At 27.2% G+C, this 25,419-nt stretch overlaps 2 protein-coding genes across 2 annotated transcripts in view; one reads left to right on the top strand and one right to left on the bottom strand.

Annotated features, from left to right (window-relative positions):
• The window catches only part of RpS27 (ribosomal protein S27), a 324,227-nt gene extending 309,746 nt beyond the window's left edge, over positions 1 to 14,481 (bottom strand). Inside the window, exon 1 of the mRNA XM_087161318.1 lies at positions 14,473 to 14,481. The gene's annotated coding sequence lies outside the window, so the exon portion shown is untranslated. The remainder of the gene's footprint in view (positions 1 to 14,472) is intronic.
• LOC107456921 (CD9 antigen) overlaps positions 2,697 to 25,419 on the top strand; it is a 72,814-nt gene continuing 50,091 nt past the window's right edge. Inside the window, exon 1 of the mRNA XM_016074901.5 lies at positions 2,697 to 2,891. Coding sequence (XP_015930387.1) covers positions 2,826 to 2,891 — 66 coding nt within the window. The 5' untranslated portion in view covers positions 2,697 to 2,825. The remainder of the gene's footprint in view (positions 2,892 to 25,419) is intronic.

Raw genomic sequence — 25,419 nt, 5'->3', positions numbered from 1 at the left:
CGATTGAATGTTGAACATGATATACACGTTGCTTTGTCGAAAACCATCCCTCAATTAAATTTATTAATTAAGGAAAAGCAGCAGCAACCTTCATATTAAAAATTTTAATTTTAAAAATTTTGTATACTACTAAAATAATAAAATTAAATGTTTTCTAATAATTGATGTTTTTTGCAATTATTTTTTTTCACAGGGGGGTGGTCCGTGACTTCTTAAAAAAATTTTAAAAGGGGTCCATTATATCAAAAAGGTTAAGAAACACTGCTCTAAGACAAGGCAACCTGCGGCTTGCGAGCCACATGCGGCTCTTTAAAGGATTATTTGTGGCTCTCGATAAATGTACTCGAATTCCCTTTTCATTTTTGTGCTATTATATTTTAAAAAATTACTACCATTCCGCATGTGTTTCAAAATGTCTTTTAAATTACTGAGAACAAGTATGAAAGACTAAGTGCAACGTTGTTAAGAATGTTAAGAATGATATGACTCATCGAAAACTGCGCGAACGAACATAAACAGTGGCGTAATCGACCAACTACAGACCGATTTTGAATTTGTAAACTTTCATTGTAACGGGCAGTTGACGTTCGAGACAGTTGACGGCACTTCAAGAGTCAACCCTTCGTGTTGACGTTTTAAAAAGGACATTAAAAATGAAACATTATGTCATTTTCATCGAATTAAAAAAAAATTGTTCCAATATTAAACAAGAAAAACTCAACGAGTATATAAAAAAGCTAGAAGGAATATTGACGCAATTTCAAAATATATTTCAAGACTTGAAATACTTTAAATCGTTTCTTGATTTTTTTTTTCTGAATCCATTTGAAATTAACCTAATTCAAGGTGAGGTTTTCCATTTCCAATATAATTATGACACAAAAAGCATCTAGAGAATTAGAATTAATAGAGATGCAGGAAGATCAAACTCTACAATTAAATTTATGTCGACGTCGATTACTGAATTTTGGAAATTTGTACCAGACAAGGGCTCCGGCAGCGGAGTACAAGGGGGTGCACTTGCACCCCCTGCCTTTTTTTCAAACAATTAAAGAGTATAAATTTTTTATTAAAAATATTTTTATTCAAAAACAAATAATTAAGTAATTATTGATACATAACAATTAAAAAATTGTTTAATCAAACAAGAATTGTAATCGTCTTGTTAGCTGTCCAAATCTGTTTATAACTTTTTCAATGAATTCTGAGTCATCTTTGATTCTTTTCTTATGCATGCACAAACTACTTAACCTCTCGTGAGACATTGTAGACCGATTCCATGTTTTGATGAGTCGCATTGTACTAAAAGTGCGTTCAATAGTGCACATAGTAGCTGGAAGAGTTAGGCCAATTTTGACTGCCTCCGCTACAGCTGGATAAAACGGTGTGGCCTCAATAACTAAATCGATGTATTCGAGGGATTCATAAGAATGTTCTCTATTCCTCCACATTTCGTAACACGTAAATTCGCACTTTTTTAAAAAAAAAATATCTTGTTAAGAATGAAGAAATGTATCTTGAAAAAAAATTATCAGATGAAAGTATATGTAATAACAAAACAAATTGTAATAACAGAATATTTTTAATTTTTCTTTTTTTTTGGGGGGGGGGCGTTAGTTTGTTAGATGGTTGCACCCCCCTTTATATTATTCTGCCGGCGCCCTTGGTACCAGAATCGACGTATCCTGAATTAAAAAAGGCTGCTTGTCGAATCATTTCAATATTCGGAACAACGTACTTAGTTGAATCATTTTATACCACTTTAAAATTCGTGAAATCCAAACACCGATCAGTATTAAACTAACCAGCATCTCAAAGAATTACTGAGAAGTGCTATCACCAATTATTCACCAAATTTCAAATAATTATCAAGAGAAGTAAAATAAATGTGTTGAATCTTTAATATTTAAATGCAATACACATATTTTGTACTTTTATTTATATGTTTTCACTAAATATAATTTCGGTAAAAAAAAATTTAATACCTTTTTTGCATACCTTTTAAATACGTATTTAATTGCGACTCGCGATAAATTTCAAAATTTGAAAAATGATCGACTATCAAGGAGCTTGGCCACCCCTGCTCTAATGACTCTTCACAAGCTAATGGTAAAAGCATTCGAAGTGTTGCCATAGGTAGAGAGTTATGCTCTACGACACCTGTAGCCCATTTCGATCGCCAATACATTTTTTCCCAAATATAATGAAATATTGTGCTTAGTTCTGCTGAAAACTGACAATTTATTTATTATATTTCTTTAATGCATATTGATGTTACCTGCAATTTTTTTTAATTAATTAAATTAAAAACGCACTTTTTTTTAAAGATTTTATTAACAAACGCAAAAATAATAATTATAATAGTTGAATAACAAACACACTTTTGTGATTGTTATTTAACTATTATTATTATTATTATTATTTTCACCCAGGCAAAACATAAAAATAGGCCAATTCAATTTGTATTTTTTCTTTTCAGTGTTAAGTAGTAAATCAGATCTGTTCTAGATAATAAAAAATAAAAAAAATGATTTGGTGAAACCATTCAATATTTTTTTTTTTTTTTTAAATCAATGTTTTGTTGATGGTGCAGTAACCTACAGTGTGCGATAGATGGCAGCACCACAATTTACGTGGGAGGATGGGATGCATTTTCTTCATTTCGCATCCAATCATCGTTATCCGGATTCGATGCACATTTAGTCTTCATTGACTCTTGTGCTCTTCGAGAGAGAAGCTTGGGAATTCTGGTAACACACGTGCCATTGTTTTGATAACACTAGTTTTTTATTTTGAAGATTTCTGTGTAGCGTGTTTTTGTTGAGATGGCTGTCAAAGGATGTTTAGCGTGTATCAAATATATGGTTTTAATTATTAACTTTGTTTTTTGGGTAAGTTTATTTTGTTCTGTGTTATTTTTCACTGCAGTATAATTTGAAATTTTCTGTTTAAAATCAATAAATTCTTCAAATTTTAATAACTTGGGAATGAATAAAAATATCTTTGCTAGAGAACTCAACACCATTCCTATATTGACAGTTATAAATTTCTTATTTTTCACAGAAATAATGTGTGTGCGTCATTTCAGAAAGTTTAAAAAAAAAATATATAAAAAAAAAGGAGGGGATTGACTTAATTAATTATAAAAATAGCTATTATGAAAACATTTATGTGCCAAAATGAAAATAGAATGTTAATTTATTGACTAGTGCATAGTTATTTACTTTAAAAAAAATCCTTTTTAGAATGATTCGAATTAAGATGTAAATTTACAACTTATCGTAATCTTTTACGAATTTAATCTAAAGCAATTCACATTCTAAACAATTGCATTGACCCCTTACTTTTTAATAAGTTAACTTAATTTTCTGATATATTTTAATGAAATATAATTATAAATTTTTCTACTGCGTTCTAGTTTTAATTTATTCAGCCATTAATAATAATTGTTAAAAATAATACTTTAAAAATGAATACATAAAAAATAACTTAACTTAATTTTCTGATATATTTTAATGAAATATAATTATTAATTTTTCTACTGCGTTCTAGTTTTAATTTATTCAGCCATTAATAATAATTGTGAAAAATAATACCTTAAAAATTAATACATACAAAATAACTTAATTTCTTGATATATTTTAATGAAATATAATTATGAATTTTTCTACTGCGTTCTAGTTTTAATTTATTCAGCCATTAATAATAATTGTTAAAAATAATACTTTAAAAACTAATAGTACATAAAAAATAACTTAATTTTCTGATATATTTTAAGGAAATATAATTATAAATTTTTCTACTGCATGCTGGTTTTAATTTATTCAGCCATTTATAATAATTGTTAAAAATAATCTTTTAAAATTAATTCATGAAAAATAACGTAACTTAATTTTCTGATATATTTTAATGAAATATAATTATAAATTTTTCTACTGCATTCTAGTTTTAAATTATTCAGCCATTAATAATAATTTTTAAAAATAATGCTTTAAAAAATAATACATAATAAATAATATAATTTAAATTCTATAATTAAATTCTTTAAATTAAAATATAATTTAAATTGTAGATTTCCCCCCCCCCCAGGAATTTAGATAGTCATTATATGGAGCATGTTTTTTCTTGACCTAGAATTAAAAATAAATAAGTAGATAAACTACATTGCAAACGATCAAATGCGCAAATGAAATGCTTCGTTATGTACTAAATAATGATTGGAATACTCTTCTCTATTTTAAGAAATATTCTATTTACATATTTGCCGGAAAATATATAGAATATTTCTTTACTTACTGATGTATAGTTATTTGGTTTAAGAATAAGTTATTTATAGCTTTTATAGAAATAACGAGCTGAAAATTACACAAATTAAAAATAAAATTAAATTTACAATGTTTATCATAACTTTGAACGTTAATTAATGTGATTTGTTTAATGTTAATATGATATGTAATTTTTTGTTGAACTTCATGCAGAAATATTCTTATACTCGTAATGATAAAGTATCACTTTTAAGGCATATTTTTTAAACATTGTCAATAAACAATGAACCTTGAATTTTTTTTCTTCCTATTAGTAAGCATAGACTTTTTTCTAATTTCAGAAGTCTTTTTTAAAAAATTTTATTAAAAGTTTTTTAAAAGAAATACTTGTTTGGTAAATGGTGCTAGGATTACTGAAAAACCATTAAAAAGCGTTACAATTATACTGTTATATTTTTTTAAAAGTAAATATGTAAACTTTTTTATAAAATTAATCTTAATATAAGGAATGCTCTTACTTAAATTCAGGTTTATTGGAACAACAGTGTGAGTGAATGGGCTTTTGTAACCCAAATTATTTTTGTGGTTTTTTCCTAAATAAAATAAAAAAATTTGTATTTTATTTTTGGATGAAAAATGTCAAACGTCGAAAACTTCTTAGGCACTACAGCCCGTTACTGACCAAGGCCGTCTCAGTCAATTTACCCATCTAGATCTCTTCGATGCTATATTTCTCCATCTGTTAACCTCCAAGTCTCCAAGTCTTAACTACTACTCTACTCTATCTAACCATCTTGTTCTAGATCTTCCTCTTTATCTCTTTCCCTTTGGTGTATAGAAGGTTATTTTTTAAGAGGATTTTCAAATGTCAAAAACGCCTCTCCATATAACATGAATTTTTTCAATATAAGGAAATTTGTTCTTGAAACTACTAGTTTTGAATAGATATACATATTGAATTTTTTTAAACAAATTATTATTATTTGAGTTCTTGTTGTGTTAAGTTATGATGTAAAACACACCGTGAATTAAAATTTTGATCGGAGTGTCTTACTTAAACTTTTTTGAGTTCATATTTATTTTAACGTTTTTTAAGTTTTATTTATTCAGATTTATTCATCAAGTTTTTATTTAGGGTGATATAAAAAAGAGCCAAATTTTAAAATTTGTCATTTCGAATTGCGATTTTGGGAGAAATGGCGATCATTTTCATGAAGGTGTTATATATATGTAAATATTTTTTATTATATATATATTTTTTTTTTTCATTATATTCCCCCCTTTTCTTATATGTCTATAATTTTCCTTTGTTTTATCTTCATTTTGAACTTATCTAATGAGTTCTGTTTACTTGCAGCTTATGCGCAGTAAATGAAACTTATTGTTTTTCTTAACTTTCTTTGTGTTTTCTTGTATTTATTTATTTTGCTGTATGTATATATATATATATATATATATATATATATATATATATATATATATATATATATATATATATATATATATATATATATATATATATATATATATATATATATATATATATATATATATTCAAAATGAAGATAAAACAAAGGAAAATTACAGACATATGAAAAAAAGGGGGGGGGGGAAAGAAAAATAATAATAAAAAAAATAACAACTGGGAGAAAAAAAAAGGGAGAAAATTTTTTCTAAAAATCTGGAAAATAAAAGATATAATCTTTTCATCAGCCCGTACGATTATATCCTCAAAAAAGAGTGCTTTCTGATATTGTATCAATATAGCCAAAGCAAAATATATTAACACAATAGTGTTTTTTACAATAGTGACAAAATTTTTTTACAAAAATTACAGCAAATAAAATAGAACACAATAAGTAATTGTTTTTCTTAATTTTCTTCGTGTTTTTTTGTATTTATTTATTTTGTTATATATATATATATATATATATATATATATATATATATATATATATATATATATATATATATATATATATATATATATATATATATATATATATATATATATATATATATATATATATATATATATATATATATATGAAAAAAAGGGGGGGGGGGAAAGCATGAGAGCAGTTAGATGTCAAAATGTCACATTTTGAAAAAGTGTATCTTGTTACTGGATTTTTTGCAATATTTAAACGAGTTTTTTTCCATATTAAAAATGTAGAAACAGGTTTAAAAGTTAAGCTATTTTTGAGTTCATAAAAGTTTTAATTTACTCTTAATTTATAGAAACTTGATAACGCAACCAAAAATTTAAAATTTCTTTATTATTTATAATTTAATTTATATCACCTTTCTAGTTCTTCTCAGGAAAAAAAAAACTAACTAACTGCAGACTCGTAAATGTTTAATTAATGCTTGTACAACTTCTTTTTATTGCGGCAACTGTGTTGACATATTAAAATAATGGAAGCCATTCATTTATTAACAAAATGAACGCGGGAACACGTTCTTAATTACATGCGGGACTCTATTATCATGAGACCTACATTCTTTTTCATTATTTACATTTTTTTTCTGTTCATTTTTCTTTTTCGTGGGCTGTATGGCATAATTGTTATGTCTGACTACGCACTGCTATTTTAGTTGTCTGGCAATCTTCCCATTTAAAAGGAAAGTATAGACACACTTTTTTTTTCTTTTGACATTTGTTGATATGTAACTAAACAACTTAAGTCTAAAGAAAATAAACTTCACCTGTGAGGATCAGTAAATGTAAATTTATAGCGGTGATACTCTATGTAATAAAAATTAATTGACGTGATTTTTAATTATCATAGGATAATTGAAAATCACGTAAATTAATTTTAAATTAATATAGAGCTCTTTGTAAACCGCTTATTTCTTTTTGTTTCGTTTCTAAGCAAGCTTTGAAATTTGATGGAATTAATCATTTAGTAGGGTTAATCCCAAGAATCACAAAGTGATTTATTGTCAAAGCTTAGCATTAAGTAGTTGATCTGTAAAAGTAGCTATACACCGGTAATACTTATAGCGCAGTAAAAACACATTTACATGGTTTTAGTTAACTCACTAACTTCCTTTTGATAATTTTTTAAGAAAATAGTGGAAATTCTTGTAATTGTTTAGTAAAGGTAATATTTTGAGGCAGATAGATCACATGTGTCTATTTTACATATATTTTTTTTCGAACGTTCTAATTACATGTGTATTATGTCATTTTTTATTTAAAAAAAAAACAGTTTAATAGTTACTGGGAAAAAAGTTTGTTTGATTATCTGAATAGTATTTGTACTAAAATATAAAATTCAAAAAATGTAGTTTGGGATTTTTTTTCCCATTCGTATTCAAAAATTTATGGACAATTGATTTTATAGATTAAAGAAATTGTATTGATGAACAACTGTCTTTATTAGATCTAGTAACTCCAAATTTTAAAAAAATCATCGTTTGGAATTGAGCCGGGTTTGGAAGATATTATCTTTAACGCAGAAAAATTCCTTTCGGTGTTTCATGCTGTATTTCCTAATCATAAATTATTAAAATGCTAAATATAACATTTTTCACGTATTTGGATATAAATTAATACAAAATAATCAAAGTATGAAAAATATGTATAAAGATTTTGTATCGAAGGGTTTGTGTTGGTTATCATCAAAAGTTAATTTCGTGTAATTGATTTGTAAACTTAACTTTATAGCTGTGGTACTTATAGTGCAGTAAAAATACATTAGTGTGTTTTTTTAGTCAACACACAAATAGAGCACAGTGTTTTTATAATTATTATTTTCAATATTGGTTAACATTAGAAAACAGTTTAAACACGCCCCGTAAAAACAAACTCATGCAATTACCAAATAACTTTTGTTAAACATCTTTTCACTTATAAAATAGTTTTAAACCGCCATCTTAAACAAACTTATGGTAATCATCTAGTACTACATTTTTTTTTATATCGTTGTCGTTTAACAGCTGACCCAATTTTGAGTTTACGACTACCAATGTTGAACTCCGTAGCTTTGTAATTTTGAACCCAATCCAGAAGACAAGGTAATAGGGATAAATTTTGCTTTCGTGCAGGATTTTTGACATTTGAGTTACATGGTGGGTAAAACCACGAAAACCTTTGTCTAAACTGACGGCAAGGGGTTTCTAACTCATAACCTGTCTACTATGGAGGATATATTAACGTCAGCATTGTGGGGGGTGCGAGACAGGTGCGAAATTCGAACTCTTGTCACCTCATTGGGAGGTGATCGTTCTATCCCTCTACTAATCTTTGCAAGTAATATTTAAAATGTTGAAATAGTTTACATGTTAGGACGTTCTAAGTAGTAGTTAAATTCGCCGTCCATTATCGTCTATACACGATACCAATAGATACTTCTTATTTATAAGGAATTCATTTTAGTGATTACAATTGTTTTTATAATATCAATTTGAATAACTGTTTAATCGTGGAAATGTTCATCGAAATAGAGAGACTATACATTCAAGTAGCCACATTAATGGTAATGTTTATTTGATTAGAAACTCTCAAGTCTTCCGCATTTGAAATTTTTACTCGGGAGAGATCAAGGTCACTTTATTTTCACGTGCAACTTGACGAGCACTTTTGACACCTAGACAAGTTCAGGTCTTACTCATCTCCCTTCTTGAGAAAGTGATCGCCTTGAGAAATAAATAGGCCCCAACTTTACGAAAAGAACTTCATGGAAAAGCCTCCAAAATAGAATGCCAAGAAATCCTTCACGTTATTGCAGTAAAGGAACCGAGTGTATTTCGGCACTAATGATCTTCTGCCCCTGATCTATGAAGCGAACAGAACATTACAAAAATAGAAAAAAGCATAACAATAAAAAGAAAAAAAAGTGGAAAAAAGTTCTAAACGCTATTTTTTTCCTTAGTTTTTTTTTTTTTCTTTCTTTTTCTTATTATCTTCTACTGGTTATTTGGCAGACGATTTTGTTTAAGTACTACATATCGCATCGTTGAACATCCGTGATGCCATTTTTGCTGTAGCAACTTTGACCTAATATTACCCCTTCTTCTGCAAGCTCTGATGTGAAGTAGGCGGACAAATGGACGATTTTTTTTGCTTTTCCTATTCATCTTTGACATTTTGCTCTTTGATCCAGCTCGCAAAGAATTAGTTCGTATTCATGTCTCAGTTTAGATGTTCATCTTGAAACTCTTCTGTATCTTATGCTAATTTTCGTAATAAAAGTCGTGGTTAGCTTAAGGTCATGCTCAAAATTTTTATGCATGTTAAAAATTTGTTACTTTTACACAGGCTCTCTCAATAAATTCATTTAAAAAATTATTTAAGTTGAACTATATTTTTAAAAAAAGATATCATTTGACATCATTTTAGAGGAATTTTTTTGACATAATTGTAATTGGACAACTTAAGCATTTCTTAGTTAAAAAAAATTTCCTTCGTTTTAAAGCATTTTTATGCAATTTAAATGTTAAAGAATGAAGGACTTAAAAATATTAGTTCGTTGAATTCAATTACTACATAAATAAAAGAAATATTGATCTTAAAAAAAGAAGAAGAAAAACACGGAAACAATTCGAATGTAGCGACCTGATTCATGAATACCAATGAGTTTTCACATTTAAGGGTTTAATGAAACAGTTTTAAATACATTAATTAACTAGAATTGACTAAAAGTTATAAAATCAGGTACACGCCTTCTTTAAAAGCAAATTTTTTCTTTTTGATAGACTGAGCATCTGTTAATATTGGGTTTTAGTCAAAAAAGAGTTTGTAAGGAGATGGAAGAATTGTATATTTTATAATAACAATATGTCACTAAATTTAATAATCTTTAATATTTAATAAGTTTATAAGTTTGTTCAAAGCAAAATTATATTTTTGCTTTGTATAAACGGGCTTTATAGATGTGTGCCAAACTCATATCCGATTAAAAGTAAAAATAGCATTGGGGGGAATCGTGCATGTGATCAATTTCCCAACTTTTGCTTAATTTTAAATTCATCAAACCCTTTATCATTTTTCAGAAATGCTAAATCAGAATCTGTCAAAAGTTCAGAGAAAGTACATTTTTGTGTATAATTTACCAACTTAATTAATAGTCAGAAATAATAATTTAGAATAAGGTGGGGTTTCTGTAATTGTAATGAAAGCAACCTAGCTTGCGTAAATCCAATCATTAATCATTCCCCTAATTAATTTTAAGTAAATAAAAAAATATAATTCAGTTTAAGCGAAATCATATATATAGATGGAATACAGATATAGTTATATATGGATATAAATACAATGAGAATCATGGATATATCCCCCATGTTAGATAAAACACTATTTTTTAAGATTTTGTCAGTCCATGTCACTACCTGTCCTCTTAAAAAAAATTTTTTTTTGCATTAATTGCAATAAAAATTAAATGTTTTTTCAAATGCATGCATTGTGTGTTCAAAGTATGCTTTATGATTATCAAGGCATTTTTTCTGAAGAATCATTCATTTAATCCCAAGAACTTTATTTAAAGTGACTTATTAATCGGAGCATATTAGTCTCAGTTACTGTACTAGATATCTACAGTATGAATATTTCACAGAAATTTTCTGCATTCATATAAATTTTGAAAATAATCGAATTTTGTTCCCAAAGCTTAGTTTATTTTATAACTTGCATTGAACATTCTGCCCCATTTTCGGATTTACGACTATCAATGTTCAAATCCTTATTAGCCTTCTAATTTTGAACCCAACCTAGAAGACAATGGATTAAGCATTAAAGCGAACTAGCCTTCGTGGAAGAATTTTTGATAGAATTAACCCGTGTAGATGGGAGAGGTAGGAAAACCTCAAAAATCTCTCACCGTTAGTCCAACTGCCAGTCTACTATTGACCATATTTTACGTCGAAACTGTATTTGTTGCGAGCCGGAAGCAGCATTCAATTTCACCAGCCGTCATTGGGATTCGAACCTGGGTCACCATATTGGATTTGTGAGACGGGAGTTCTATTCCTTGAGTCATCCTGACTCACACACATCTATGTCCAAATAAGTCGGATCTATCTTTTAATAGCCAAGTTTCTACCATTTTCTAAGTTTTACTATTTTAGGATCATGTTTGATTGTAAGCCGATTTTCAGTACTCCGTGAATAATTGGTTCGGTCTCAAGTTTTTATTAATAAATGTTACTTGCATAAATTTCAATTGTCTGGCAGAAGAACAATAGTCCAATTAACCATTGATACACAATGAGTTTTGATTATTAACCATAGAAAACTAGGCGTCGCTTTTACGGAGCGTTAATTTTTTCTTCTTCTTTACGTAGCTACTTCATTTTTTATTGAATGAAGACCTAGATGGCGGCGTGAAGTAGTCATCCCCGCTTTTCAAAGGACTCTTTTGCAACTCTCACCTTGAACTTAATTCTTTTTGAATTTTTGCTTCAGGAACCAGTTTTTAACTCAAGGTGGAACTTGAGTTTCATCTACACCCACTTCACCGATACAGCGAGGACAAATGAGTAGCTTTTATAAAATTCATTCGAATACTATGTTCGTAATGATCATGAATTTCTGTTTTGAAGAAAAAGGCTTATTCAAGCAAGAAGTCTTGACACTAATTGAATGAATTAATATTGAAACATTGAAATTTTGTTTTTGCAAAGAGGTATTTTTAATAGGTTATCAGCATAAATAGGTTGTGAATCAGCCTAGTTATTTTTATATGAAGCAATGCATAATTGTTGCCAGGAATGTTTTGCTCAATTACGAACAGTGTTGATTGACATACGATAATTTATTGGTATTTAAATATAATTTTAAGTTATTCATTGATAAAGGAATTTAATTTAAAACTGAGGTAGAGTGGATCAATATTTTATTTTTTTAATTTGGGTTTCTGCTCTTATTACAATTTCTATTTTGCGTTGTTGAGTAAATACAACTTATAAAAAATATTGAAATCATTGGGAATTTTTTTCAAAAAAAGTTATATCGTTAACTGTATTAAAATGAACTAAATTGAAACAGTTCTTTTTATTATTCTGATTAGTATAAAGTAAAATACAGTACACTTATTAAATATCAATTATTGTTTTACCAATAAATTTTAATTAATATAGAGTTGCTTAAAATAAATAATTACTTTTTTCGGATAATAGTATGAATAGTTATGAAACTAGGTTAGATATGTGTCAGAGATTGTCATTAATTGTTTTTGAAATAAAACAAAAAATTATATATGGTCCGACTCTACTCTTTTTATTTTAGAAAGGCAGCAGCTACCAGTTTTTTAAAGTGATGTCTGGATATGGTAAAGTGGCTATGCGCCGCCTGAATAAATTATCTTTATTTTCGATATACAAAGCTTAAAAACATTGAAAATAAGGGTTACGATTATTATTTTTTCTTTTTAAGATTGTTCTCCAAATTGTGTAAAAAATGTGAACAAACGTACTCAAGTTCATGAAGCTATAAAGCTTAGCATTAATGAACACGAAACGTTTACTTGTACAAAATGCCTTTTTACAATTTTGTAATTCAATTCATTCCTTACCTCGTGCCATTTTCGAGATAAGAACGCTAACTGCTCAGTTTTCCACCAGATGGTGCTGACAGAGGCCTCATATTGTACTTCATAGCAACTTCACCAACACATTATTTATATTGCTATAACTGCAACTGTTAGAAGGTTAAAAATGTGGATATAAACTTTATGTTGCTCCTTGTATATTTGTATTTAATGTTTGCCCTATTTTAAAAATTTTAAAGTAAATTTTTGTTATTTTCTGTGACACCCAATATGATAGATGCTTTGAAACCCTTCTCTTGAATACTCTATGTCTTGTTGTTTTCTCATTAGTAGCGTGCATTCAGTGGCGTGTCCGATTACTGCTGCTAAGCAGCCACGCATCACAGCTGAATTAAGATCTAGATTTAGATGATTACATCAAAATAATAACTGATTTTATCTTCTAGACATCAATAAGCTATGTTGATTTTCTTTGAAAACAACTTATCACCAATTAATTAGAATATTTCTTAAGTCATTGTAATGAAATCGAGATTTGTAAATACGTTACTTAACGGATAATTAATATTCCCTTTTCTTGAATTTCTCAATGCTGGTACTTAGAATCGAACCCAGTAAAACGATGTGAATATATTTAAAATGCTTCAGTAAGCCTGCGGGGCCTGCTTATTTCTAAGAACTTGTTTATGTCTTTCTTTAAAGTAACACGATTTCATCATCAGTTCCCTGATCAAATATTCGTGAAATACATCATGTGATTGAATATTTGCTCTCTGACAGCTGCGAATTTATCAGCTCCTGTTTTCATAAATATATTACGACGTGCTTCTTTTGAAAACCTATGCCGATGCGTTTTAGTATGGTACACGTTAAGAAGGTTTTCAGTTCGGTCTTCGGATTTCATCAATGTAGAGAGAGACGGCATTTTAGATATTTTGTTGCAGAATAGACTAGAAAATGTTACTGATGAGCGAATCAGCAAGTTAAGGTTACGTTTTTGTTTGGCACATTTTTGCGCACAAGGAAAAATGTGTCGAAGTGTAAAATTAATAGCAATTCATAAATGAGTGTTCAAAATAATTCTTTAAAAACATCAATAAATTTCAACTTAAGGACAATTGAAATTAGAAGCGTATTTTTTGTATTACAGTTCCTAATAGAAAATACAGATTTACGTGTTTTATCTAGTTTTATTTACATTTTATTTTATATTTATTTTTTAAATATTTTATTTCTGTCATAATTTTTCAATAATACTTTATGTATTATTATTGAAAGTCTTTAAATCGAGTGGAAAATTACTAAAAGCCTCTTTTGAAAAATCTTTTTAATTTTAAAATACAATAGAGAGGAAAAAATTAATAAGCCCTCTAGATTGCTTAAATCATTGTTAGCAACGAAACTAGTCAGTGCAATCAGCGGAACATAAAAAAATCCATTTACTTTTTTATTAAATTATAGATAAGCGACAAAATTTAACGTTTCATTATTATTATTTGACGTTGCATTGAAGAAAAGCTATTTTGTGAAGCAGACGTTTGATAAGTGATGCTAAAAACAAAATTTAAATGAAATTGAAATAAAAAAATATTTTTAGAACCGTCTCAAAAAAGAGACGTTAGGTTATATACGTTCCAAATTATACTTTATCAAAATTATAATGAAAAATTATAAAACTTAGTGGATTAAAGTTTTAATAGAATGTTTAAAAATACTTTTTTTGTGAATCATATCGCTAAAATATAATTTTGATTTTATTTTGTATAATTTGGGTGATAAAATGCATTTTCGTGCCGAGTGTAACCCACTTATTAGGCATACGTTGGACGTCAATGCTTTAAATTTATTATAATGTTTACGAGAGTTCTTTAAATATATATTTTTCGAATTCAACGCACAATAGATTCCCAAATTATTAGCAAATCTCTTTATTTACGTTCAATTTTCCCCTTTAAGTAAGCAAATGCTTGAAATTATCATTTCTAAAATTCTGACAAAAAATTAATAATGTTTAAATATTTATGTCCAGTTTATTAAATAAGAGTTTTATCCGTGAAATCGTTTTATCTTAAGCATATTCGTTTCCTTCAAAATATAAAAGGAATTATAGAACATTAGCGTGAGGAACCAAACATCCTAAATAGCTGGAATCTTTTTTTTTCTATCAGTGAAAAAAAAAATCTGGCGCCATTACTATCTGATGCATGAAGGAATCAGCAAATCTTATAGTTTCTGGAGTTAACGAGTGCTGAATAATGTTTAGGTTCGATAAAGAACGTTTTTGTTTTTGCTGTAGACTTTTTACTGCAGAAATTAGTCTTGAATCACTAATGGAAAAAATATTTATGTTACTTTATTCGCCTGTAAATACAATGTAACTTTTTCTTAAGCATACAATTGAATAAAGTGTTTTGATTTTAACGACTTATATTGAGGGAAGCATTTAATCGCTTAAATAATTGAAAATCGTCTAACAATAAATTTAATTGATAATCACATCTCCTTTCGATTGGTATATGCTGATGCATATTATGAAAAATAAAGTATTAAAATAAGTTAAGCTTCAGATTTCTTACGAGATTTTACAAGGGCACGCATTCTTTATTGTCTCATTTGCCGTACCAAGCATTCTTAAATTATAAATATTTCGTGTCTACGTCTTTAATTATTTATTATATGTGTATGTATTTTAGTTTAACCGTGATTATTTTGCTTCGTATTTTTGGCAACTTCGATGCATAAATAGTTTGTTTGTGATCTTCACGACCTTAATTGATACTTGACGGGCTTGGATTACTTGAAATAGAGTGGAAAGAACAGTTGCTAACATAAGCAAATGACACGTTTCAACAACCAGTGAATAAAAGAAGGGTTAAATTTTCAGGATATAATTCAACTAATCTACAGAATGCGTTTAAAATCTAAAATTATGTATATTAAAAAGTTCTACATTGTTTGAAATTATGTAAAAAAAGTTTTAAATAATGGGTTTTGATAATCACTTACAGCCTCGATAATAATAACAATTAAGATGTTTCTATTTAATTAAAGTGATCGGGTAATGTGTATGCAATTTTTGCCTTACTTCTTTTAATAACTTTGATTTCCGTAATAATGGTAGTGTGAGAGCATTCTAAATAATACAATTCATTAAATTATTAATGTTAATTACTCTTCCTAAATTTTCCATTTGAACTGTACAAATTGTGCTGTAATCCCTTTTCAATACAAATTACTGTGAAACGAAATTTGTCCAAATTCCTGACTTAACTGCAAATAATGAATATGAATAAAATGAATGAGAATGAAAATAATGAGTGAAATATGTTTGGAAATAAATGAGGTGAACTTATTCTTTAGAAAGTCAAAGAATGGTTAAAAAAAATTAAATTTCAAGTTAATAAACTCTTAATACTATTTATTATACTTTTTCAGAAATTCAAATATTTTTAATAGGAAGCGAAAAAATAAATAAAATAAGACGAAATCCTACTGTTAATTATGCGGTGATACATAAATTGACATATAGAATGCTTATTTTTTTTGTATAAATAATGATTTATTATTGAAGTTACATTAACGTCAATTTATATATGGCATATAAATTGATAAATGTAATTTTCCAAATTAATTATAGGAATAAAAAAAAAACATGAGCATCAAGAGTTGTGTAACCAAAAATGCAATTGATGAAAAAATTATTTTTCATATTTTTTAATTAAGCGCTTGGGGATTCGAAAGAGTCAATGGCATAAAAATACCCATAGAAAATTTATAACTAATGGCATTTTCTCCCAAAGCTGATAATAATGCAATTCATTATGTGCGATGAGTGTATATTTATAATTAATTTTAAAAGGGAATTAGGTAATTTGGAACAAATATATTGTATGAAATGTTAAGGCACTGAAAATGACGTTTTAAGTGTAATTTGAAGTTACGGAAAATTTCGACAGAGATCAAGTTTTGTACAAAAAATTTTTTTTGAAAAAAAACAGCGACTTTTATCTGATAGGTAGCATACAAATTTAAGCTAAAATTATATATTCTAGATTTATTTCTTAAAAGATTTTACTTAAAAAACTATTTCTCTATTCACATTTCTCTGAATTTAAGACTTGCTTCATTCAACTATTTTAATTTTCATTCATTCGACTTCCCGAACCAAAAATTTTAAGATAAAAAATTCAAATTCCCCAGAAATCATTTGCATTCCACTGTCACATATACGGTGACAACAAAAGTACTAATATTTCATTACTACATTATTTTATGATTATTAGTTGTTATGTAATAATATTGCATTATATATTTTTAAAAAAAATCAGTATTTACTTAAATTTAAATATAATTGTATAGCACTTAAGACTGAAAAAGATTAAATTTTGGTTAAATGCTCTCTTTCGATCTAGCAATATATTTATTTATTTTAATTGTATTTTATTTATTTTAATTATATTTTATTTATTTCGTTTACTATAAAATATAATTTATATTTTATTATATAATTTTAAATATAATTTATATTTTATCATATTTTATTCATAAATGCATTGTTCTCAGATATAAAAAAAATATAATATTAATTCCGAGTTTGCTTATTTTTATTTATTTATTTATTTTTGTTGGTGTTATTGGTCTCTAAACATGTCTACGAGTGTCGAGTACATCAGAAAGTCAAAAAGAGATCTTCTCAAAAATTATATTTTCTTGCGAAAAGACCACCATTGTTCAGAAGAAATTTTCGTCCTGATTTTTTCCCCTTCCCGCAGATAGGAACACATATGATACGAAAACGCTCATCCAGAAACAAATATAACATCTGAAACATATTTATATATTGTTAAAATAATTTTCAAATCTAATGCTTTTAATTGTTATTATTAAGTTAATCAATCGCATTATTATATAAAGATTATTATTTATGTTTAAAAAAAAAGCATTTGCATTTACGCTACAGTATACGGGGGTGTTTCGTAATCGTCCTCCTTAATATATATTTTTTAGAATCCTTCTCAAATGAAGACTAAAGAATTTTCTCAATGATAAAAAATTAATATCTCATATAAAAAAAACCAAAAATACTATTAAAGCTTGGTGAATTACTATTGAGGAATGTGCCATTGAAATCATTCAAACTTATTTTATTGCTAGAAAAACACAGAGGAACTGAGAGAATATGAAGAAGAAAGATATATTAGAAATGCATCCGAGTTTCATCCGACAGTTAAAAAGGCGTTGATGTCCTTAATCCAGTCTTCCTTAATGAGATTTGTCAGACTTCGTGCCCATTAATGCTATTTTTGTTTAAATAAAATTAAGATAAATACTTTTTTAAATAAAAATTAGGATATTTTATACTTTTAATTGCCGTTATTTAGTTCCATAAACCCATTATTACATTATTTAGCTATATCAAATCTATTATTTAAAAAGCATACTATTAGAAATGTCCAATTTTATATAAAATAAAACTTAATGTTTCAGTAAATTTAAGTTTAATAATTTGTTAAAATAAACAGGATATTTAACAATTTTAATTGTCATTATTTAGTTTTCCAAATCCATTATTATATTTTAGTATATTAATTCCATTATTTAAAAGGTATACTGTTTGGAATGTTCAGTTTATTTAATTGAATTTATTTAAAGTAAAATTTGTTTAATTGAAATTAAGGTTAATATATTGTTAAAAGAAATAGGATACTTAATTCTTTTAATTGCAATTATTTAGTTTTTGAAACCCAGTATTATATTTTAGTATATCAATTCTATTTTTGAAAAAGTATATATTCAATTTTATATTTATTTAACACAAATATAACCTAACCATTACTTACCTAATCATTTTTTCAGCCATTGCTTTTTAAAAAACCGAACTGATGTTGCGTTTTGTATTATAATAAACAATTTTAAAATTATAGGTCAATTTTAAAATAGATCAAGTAATTACAAAGTCAACACAAAGAGTTTAGATTCGAAATTATCTCTAAAAAAATTTACTTATCACTAAATTGCGCAGAGTTTTCCAATTACTCTAAAATTTATTCTTCATTATTTTTAATGTTTCATTAGAAAACAGGTTTAGTTTTAAAATGTTTGCATGTACTTGGAATATTATAATTACAAGTATTTCCATTCAAAATTCTTTTTGCTTAGAATAAATTTCCGAAGAGAACAATTTATCTCATTCTTTTAACCCAGTTCTAGATTTTCGCCTTCTCTTGGTAATAATTAGTTGAAAATATGGGTTAGAAACAAAATTAGATTCTGAAGTTGCTAAGTTGGTTTTATGAATATTTAAGGCTTAAAACATTTTAAGCTCAATTAGTATTGTTTTCTTAACGTATATTAATGCTTTTTATGGAAAAAGGAAAGATTTTGATCTTTGCATTTGAATGTAATATGCATTATCAACGAAATTAAGTCAATGAAAATTATCATTATCGACGAATTAATGAAATGTAAATTATTTAAATTAAAAAATTAATTATTATTAATTAATCGTTAATGTGAATTAATTAATTAATTTATAATTAAATTTATGAATGTATTAACTCATGCAAAAGCTAATTTGTTTCGATAAAAGTTTGTTGGGACATGCTAGAGCTTTGATTTAAGATATTCTTTATTACAATTTTTTTCAAAAACTATTGCTTGACTAATTAAAAGTTTTTTTAGTATAATGAGTGCATAATTCGTTGAAGATAAGTAAAACTTTTTCATTTTTATTGTGTAAAGTTGATATTACATAATATGAAGTCGTTAGCTCTCTTTAATTACTGACACCGTTTTTTAAGAAATGATTTAATTAATGAAATGTATAGTTAGTTTATCAATGTTATCTTTCTTATATAAGTTGCAAAAGCATTAAATTCATTCATAAAAATGCAATCCAAACAAAATCCAAATTTTTTGAATTGCCTTGCAAAATTTTTTTTTTGTCTATGCTCCGCACATAAGAAAATGTTACAAAGGAGAGAAAGATAAAAACGTACAAAAGCAAAAAACTTTAAAAATTAATTCAAATTTCATTGTCGCTGTAAAATGTAGATAATTTTTTTTTTTTTTGAAAATAGTAGAAAATATCTCAATGTGTCCGTAAAATGTCGTATACTGTCACAGCGGAATGACGAATTTTTGAAGGTTATATCCTCAATTTTTATCCCTAGTCTGTTCTTTATGCAACCTATTGGATATTCCAAAAAGGACAAACAATTCAAAAAATCAAAAGAAAAAAATAGAAGAAAAAGAAACGTTGGATAAAGAAACATACAGTTTGCTTAGGAAACCAGTTTTTTTTCCCTCAAAAATTAAAAACGATTACAAAGTTTGTCAAAAGGTGTCTCTGACTACAGGAAAAATATGAAACAATATTTTCTGCTGCAGGTCAGACTATACCAACTGAAATATTTGAATGGGCGTTAATCAGGTCCTCAGACTCAGTTTTTGGTATTGGTATTTTGATACTATTATTATAAAACTTTTTTCAGTTACTTCGTACCTATTTTTAAAAGTTATTCAAAATAAACAATTTTGTTTCCTAAACAGAATACAGTAAACAGTACTTTTCTATCTCCCATTTTTATTTAACTGATTTTTCAAATTGTATATGAGACATCCGGTGATAGCTATTAACATTAATACTTAAGAGCGTACGAACAAAAGGTACGAATCACTGGCATTGTGCGCAAAATAAATCTTATAGTTGCGTTAATGTGCTACTATAAATAATGACACTAACTCTTAGTATGCGTAATCATAAAAATAGTGATCTATCTCAATTTTCCCTTCACTTAAAAAAACCTTATTTAGTCTCAGTTATTTTTTTGAATGGAGGTGTGATTTTCCAAAAAGTTATTTACGTTTCCTGTGAACAATGCACTACAAATACGCCGCAGATATGTGAAAGTTCTTTATTTCATTGAGATGTCAGTAATGGATTTTTTTTTTCTTTTGTGGGAAATTGACTAAATTTGTCCTTGTAAAGGAAAAATTATTGGAAAAGTAATATGCCGTTTTCTACATCCGCAATTGTGCGTGTTTATACATATTTTCATCTTCCTCTATTTTTAAAACTTGTCTTAATAAAAGCATCACTCAGTTGGCATTTAAATGTTTTATGTTTCGATTTGAAAAGATGTTGAGTGATTGAAAAGAATGCACCGCGCATTTGTGAGTATGGGATTTACATATACGATAGGTATCTAGAAAGAAACTCTCACTATAAGATAAAAATATTTGTTTTCCCGTGATGCTCCATAAACACAGTTCTTAATATCGATATTTAAATCGATAATTGGAATTATATCGATAATTGGAATCTTTGTGAAAGTGAAGTAGAAAAATGAGTTGATTAGGGGAACAAATTATTTTTAGGTGAGGGAAAAGGCATAAATTGTATCAAAATCTGATAAATTCCTATCGAAGAAGGTGGTACTAAAGATACCAAAACATGTTTGTTTGCCGAATGAAACTCAAAATTTTTTCTAGCAATTATGTTTCAAGTCTTCCTTCTTTTTAGGCAGTCAAACATATTTTGATGAATTGAATACCGTTTTTCTCATCAGTGGTTCGCTAATTTTAGAGAGTCTTTACTTCTTTTATATATATATATATATATATATATATATATATATATATATATATATATATATATATATATATATATATATATATATATATATATATATATATATATATATATGTATATATAACAGGTGTATCATTGACATTGTACAAGATTTTACCATTCATCGTTCTTGGAAAAGTAGAAAAATTGTGATGAAAAGTCTTTACAACTTTTTAATAAAGCAAATAATTTGAATATTTTATAGTTCTCCAATTAAATGACAAACCTGCATGTTCAATTTACCTGAACTTAACAACGCAATTACGAAGAGTGTGGTTTGTCATCAAACCTACATGACATGAGATTTTCTGACCCAACACATATTGCCTTCAAATCTGTCCAAAATTTATAATTATTTTAAAACCAATTATTATAAGTATCCTAGTGCTTGAGGCGGCACAGATAAAAAGGCGGCACGTTTTTATTTTATTTTTTATTATTAATGCACTCTCTACATTTGTTTATTAATTATGTTTTCAGCGCTGTTCTGCAGCAAAAAACTATACTACTAGTTAAATAGAAGAATTAAACGTTCTCGATTGTAATTTTTAATTGCATTTGTGAACTTCTTTGTTATCGTTTGGTTATTTATTTTATTTTAGTTCTATGAAATTCTTAGTTGTTAATTCTGAAAGGTTGCGATGTGTTTTTGATGGTAAAAGTATGTTTTGTAAAGTAAATTGCGATTTATTTTAAAATTTTAATTTCTCTTAATTTTTTGTGTTTTTATAGTTATTTGATTAATTATAATATGTATTAACATGGATGACATGTACCATTAATTCTTTTTAAATTAATGGATAGAATAAATTCGGAAAAGCTCTATTAATGTAGATTTTTTTCCCTCTGTTTATAGTAGAATTTATTATATGACAGAAAAGAAATGGACAATATGAAGAGAAAAAAAACACTTCACATATGATAGAACTAAAATCTAAAATAAAAGAATTGTAGTTGACTAGAAAATTTGGTTTCTACATAAGGGGGCACGATTTGGAAAAAATTTCAAAACACTTATGCAAATCCACGTAATCTAATCTTACTTCAATAATGTTTATTGAAATAAAGCAAAAAAACTGAACTTTAAGACCATAGATTACATACTATTATTCATGCTACAAATATAACCTTACAAAAGTAAATAAGAATATGACAGATACACTACATAATATACTGTAGAGTGTCAACTATTCGAATCTACATTATCAATTTATAGTTTTCTTTAACCCTTTACGGAGCCGAAAAGATAAGCCCCAAAAAATTCAGTCAAGGAAACCCAATAATTTTGTTTTCATAGTTTGCATATCCACAATGATGCAATTAGTTTTGTCTTAACATTTTCCATAATAAAACATGGTGGATTAGAAACAGCGATGTTTAAGAGTTAACATTATTACAAACTCAATTATATATTATTGTCCAAAATAAGTAGGAAAGGGTCTGAGAAACGTATGGCAAGGTGAAATTTCAAGAAAAGCTTCGTGATAACGTCAAAGTAGATCGCCCTTAAGTATTATTGTTCATGGCTATTATACAATCACGTGAGACTTTAACCAAATGTTTGACTTACAAAACATAATAAAATGGTTTTTAAAATTTTTTTAGAAGCTTAGCCACCCATTTTAATGTCAGGGATGACACTGACTGCATCCTATGCAACCCTATTCAATGCCTCCAAAAAGAGAGAAGGCCTCAGCACCGACCAATTTAGTAGTCCCACATAACGAAAATAAACTGCGCAGTGGAGGAAAAATAAGAAATATGTCATTACATTTGGACTACTGAAGGATCAAATTTCTTGTATTTTGTAACCCGTGCTGTGGCCTCTTCTCTTCTACGAGGTAGCAAAATCGAAAACTCAAGTGACTAATTTTTTTGTTTCGACTACTTTCCTATGTTTCCCCATATAGTCAGATTTTTATGTATAGTAAAAATCTAAAGTTTCATCCATTGAAATTATAAAATGTTACTCAATAAATCTAACGTCATAATTTAATGCTAACGTACCAGATTATAAAATTCTAAACAGAAATGTAAAGCATTTTTCGTTTCGGTAAATTGCATTTCTGGAAAGTTATTATGCTATTTTGTGGCATTGATAGAAAGTTAGATTAAAATCAGCAATTTCTTTTCTTATTGGCCTTACGGTTGGTTCTGCAACAATTCCTTATTATCTTTTGTAGATTTGTACAATATTCTTTTCACGTTCCTCTGGAAGAATAACTATCTTATCGATATTTGCTTCTCTGAATTATTCCATGCCATCTTTTAGTTGCAGTATCTCTATTATTCTCCTGTCTATTTGCTGGCAGAAAATCATGTAACTTGTCTATTGAATCTATTGTACTTTAATCGATGATCTACGATATTTTCTGATCACATGTCTGAATTTTCTAAAAGTTACTTCTCAAGTCAAACTAGTTTTTGAAGGAAGATAAATTTTTAATATTTAATTTATGAAATTGTGGGTATATTTTAAGGAATTGTTTTGTGATGTTCGAGTGAAAGAAAAATTGTTGGTTTATTGTTTTGCGTTTTCAGGGAAATGAACTGTTGAGTAGAGAATACCTTAATTGCAGTTTTTTAAAGACTGCGAGGCAATTTGAGGGATAAGGCAACTTTATGATTTTCAAAAAAATCCTTTTATTTCATATTTAAAGGCGGCTTAAAATCTTAAAAAACAATGATGATACTGAAAGGTTTATGAACAGGAAAAATAAATAATAGCTCGAATTTTGAATTTTTCCGTAAGTTCTCTTTCTTTGCAAACTTTATCTTCAAAAACTGTATCTTGGGTATCTTTAAAAAATAACTGTCATAAACTGTATATTTAAAATTACATTGTTTTTATTTTTTTTGCGCATTTTTTTTCATAAATTTTCTGGCGATTTGTTTAAAACTTAGTTTAAAAATCGGTTTATTTTTAAATTTATAAATATAAATGAACAGAAAATGGTTAATAATACTTAGATAGATTTATAAATAATGCTCAAATTTTCCCTTTTTTTATAGATTCTATTTTCTAGATTTTTAGGAATTAGGAAACTTATTTTTTATCTGTCAAATTAACTGACAAAATGCTCAGATGCCTTTTTTTTACTTTCATATGTATCACAAATAAATTAACCCAGGTAAGTATTAAATTTGGGTAATTAACTAAAGCAAGATTTGAACTATAAAAACAAAACAATCTCACATTTCTTAGAAGATCAAAAATGTTCTATGATTACGTAAGTACTGTCCTTCAAGGTAGCTGAAATGTTTTTCAATACTAAAGTAGATCTTGAGGCGAATTTTAAATATATATTGTCCTTGAAGGCTTCCAATAGATATGAAATTTACAATTTGAAATTTTGAGGTTCGTCGCAGTGAAAATTGTAACAAAAAATAAAATGAAAACTTCTAATATTTTTGGGTATGCAGACAAAAAAATTGTGTATAAATGTTTTGTATCGAACTAGGGTGTATATCGATGTCATTAAAAAAAAAGAAAAAAAGAGGGGATTTAGTACTTGATATTGATAGGAGGGGCAAGCATTCAGTACTGATATCAATATACGGTCATTTTTACTGTTAATTCTTAAAATATATTACTGTTTGAATTATAAAAGCAATCGCTTAATAAAGCAAATAATCAAAACGTTTGATTTTAAAAACAAATTTTTCCAGAGTTAACAGATTATTATCTATCTCATTAGTTATCTTATTTATAGCCTCTCTTAATATAGTATCTCACAGTATATCTTTTTAGAATTCTTTTTAAACTAGGGAAGTATGTATTCATTCATTTGATATACATCTATATATTTGGTACACATTTACTCATTATGTATTTGGTATAAAAGTATATATATTTAGTTCCACAAACTGATGTTTAAGCGACGAAAAAAACAGACAAGACAGAACAATTTAGTGATTCCCTACTAAGGAATACGAAACTGAAACATCAAAACTTGTTTGATTGCCGGAAGAAAAAGATAGGAATTTACAGGCGATTATTTGAAACACTTCCAAGTTTCGACAGGCATTC

Source organism: Parasteatoda tepidariorum, chromosome 4, assembly GCF_982258835.1.
Source record: "Parasteatoda tepidariorum strain Cologne lab strain chromosome 4, Ptep-v5.0, whole genome shotgun sequence".
NCBI classification, from domain to species: Eukaryota; Metazoa; Arthropoda; class Arachnida; order Araneae; family Theridiidae; genus Parasteatoda; species Parasteatoda tepidariorum.
The sequence above is the reverse complement of the archived record's forward strand: the minus strand, read 5'-3'. Positions and strand labels throughout refer to the sequence as shown.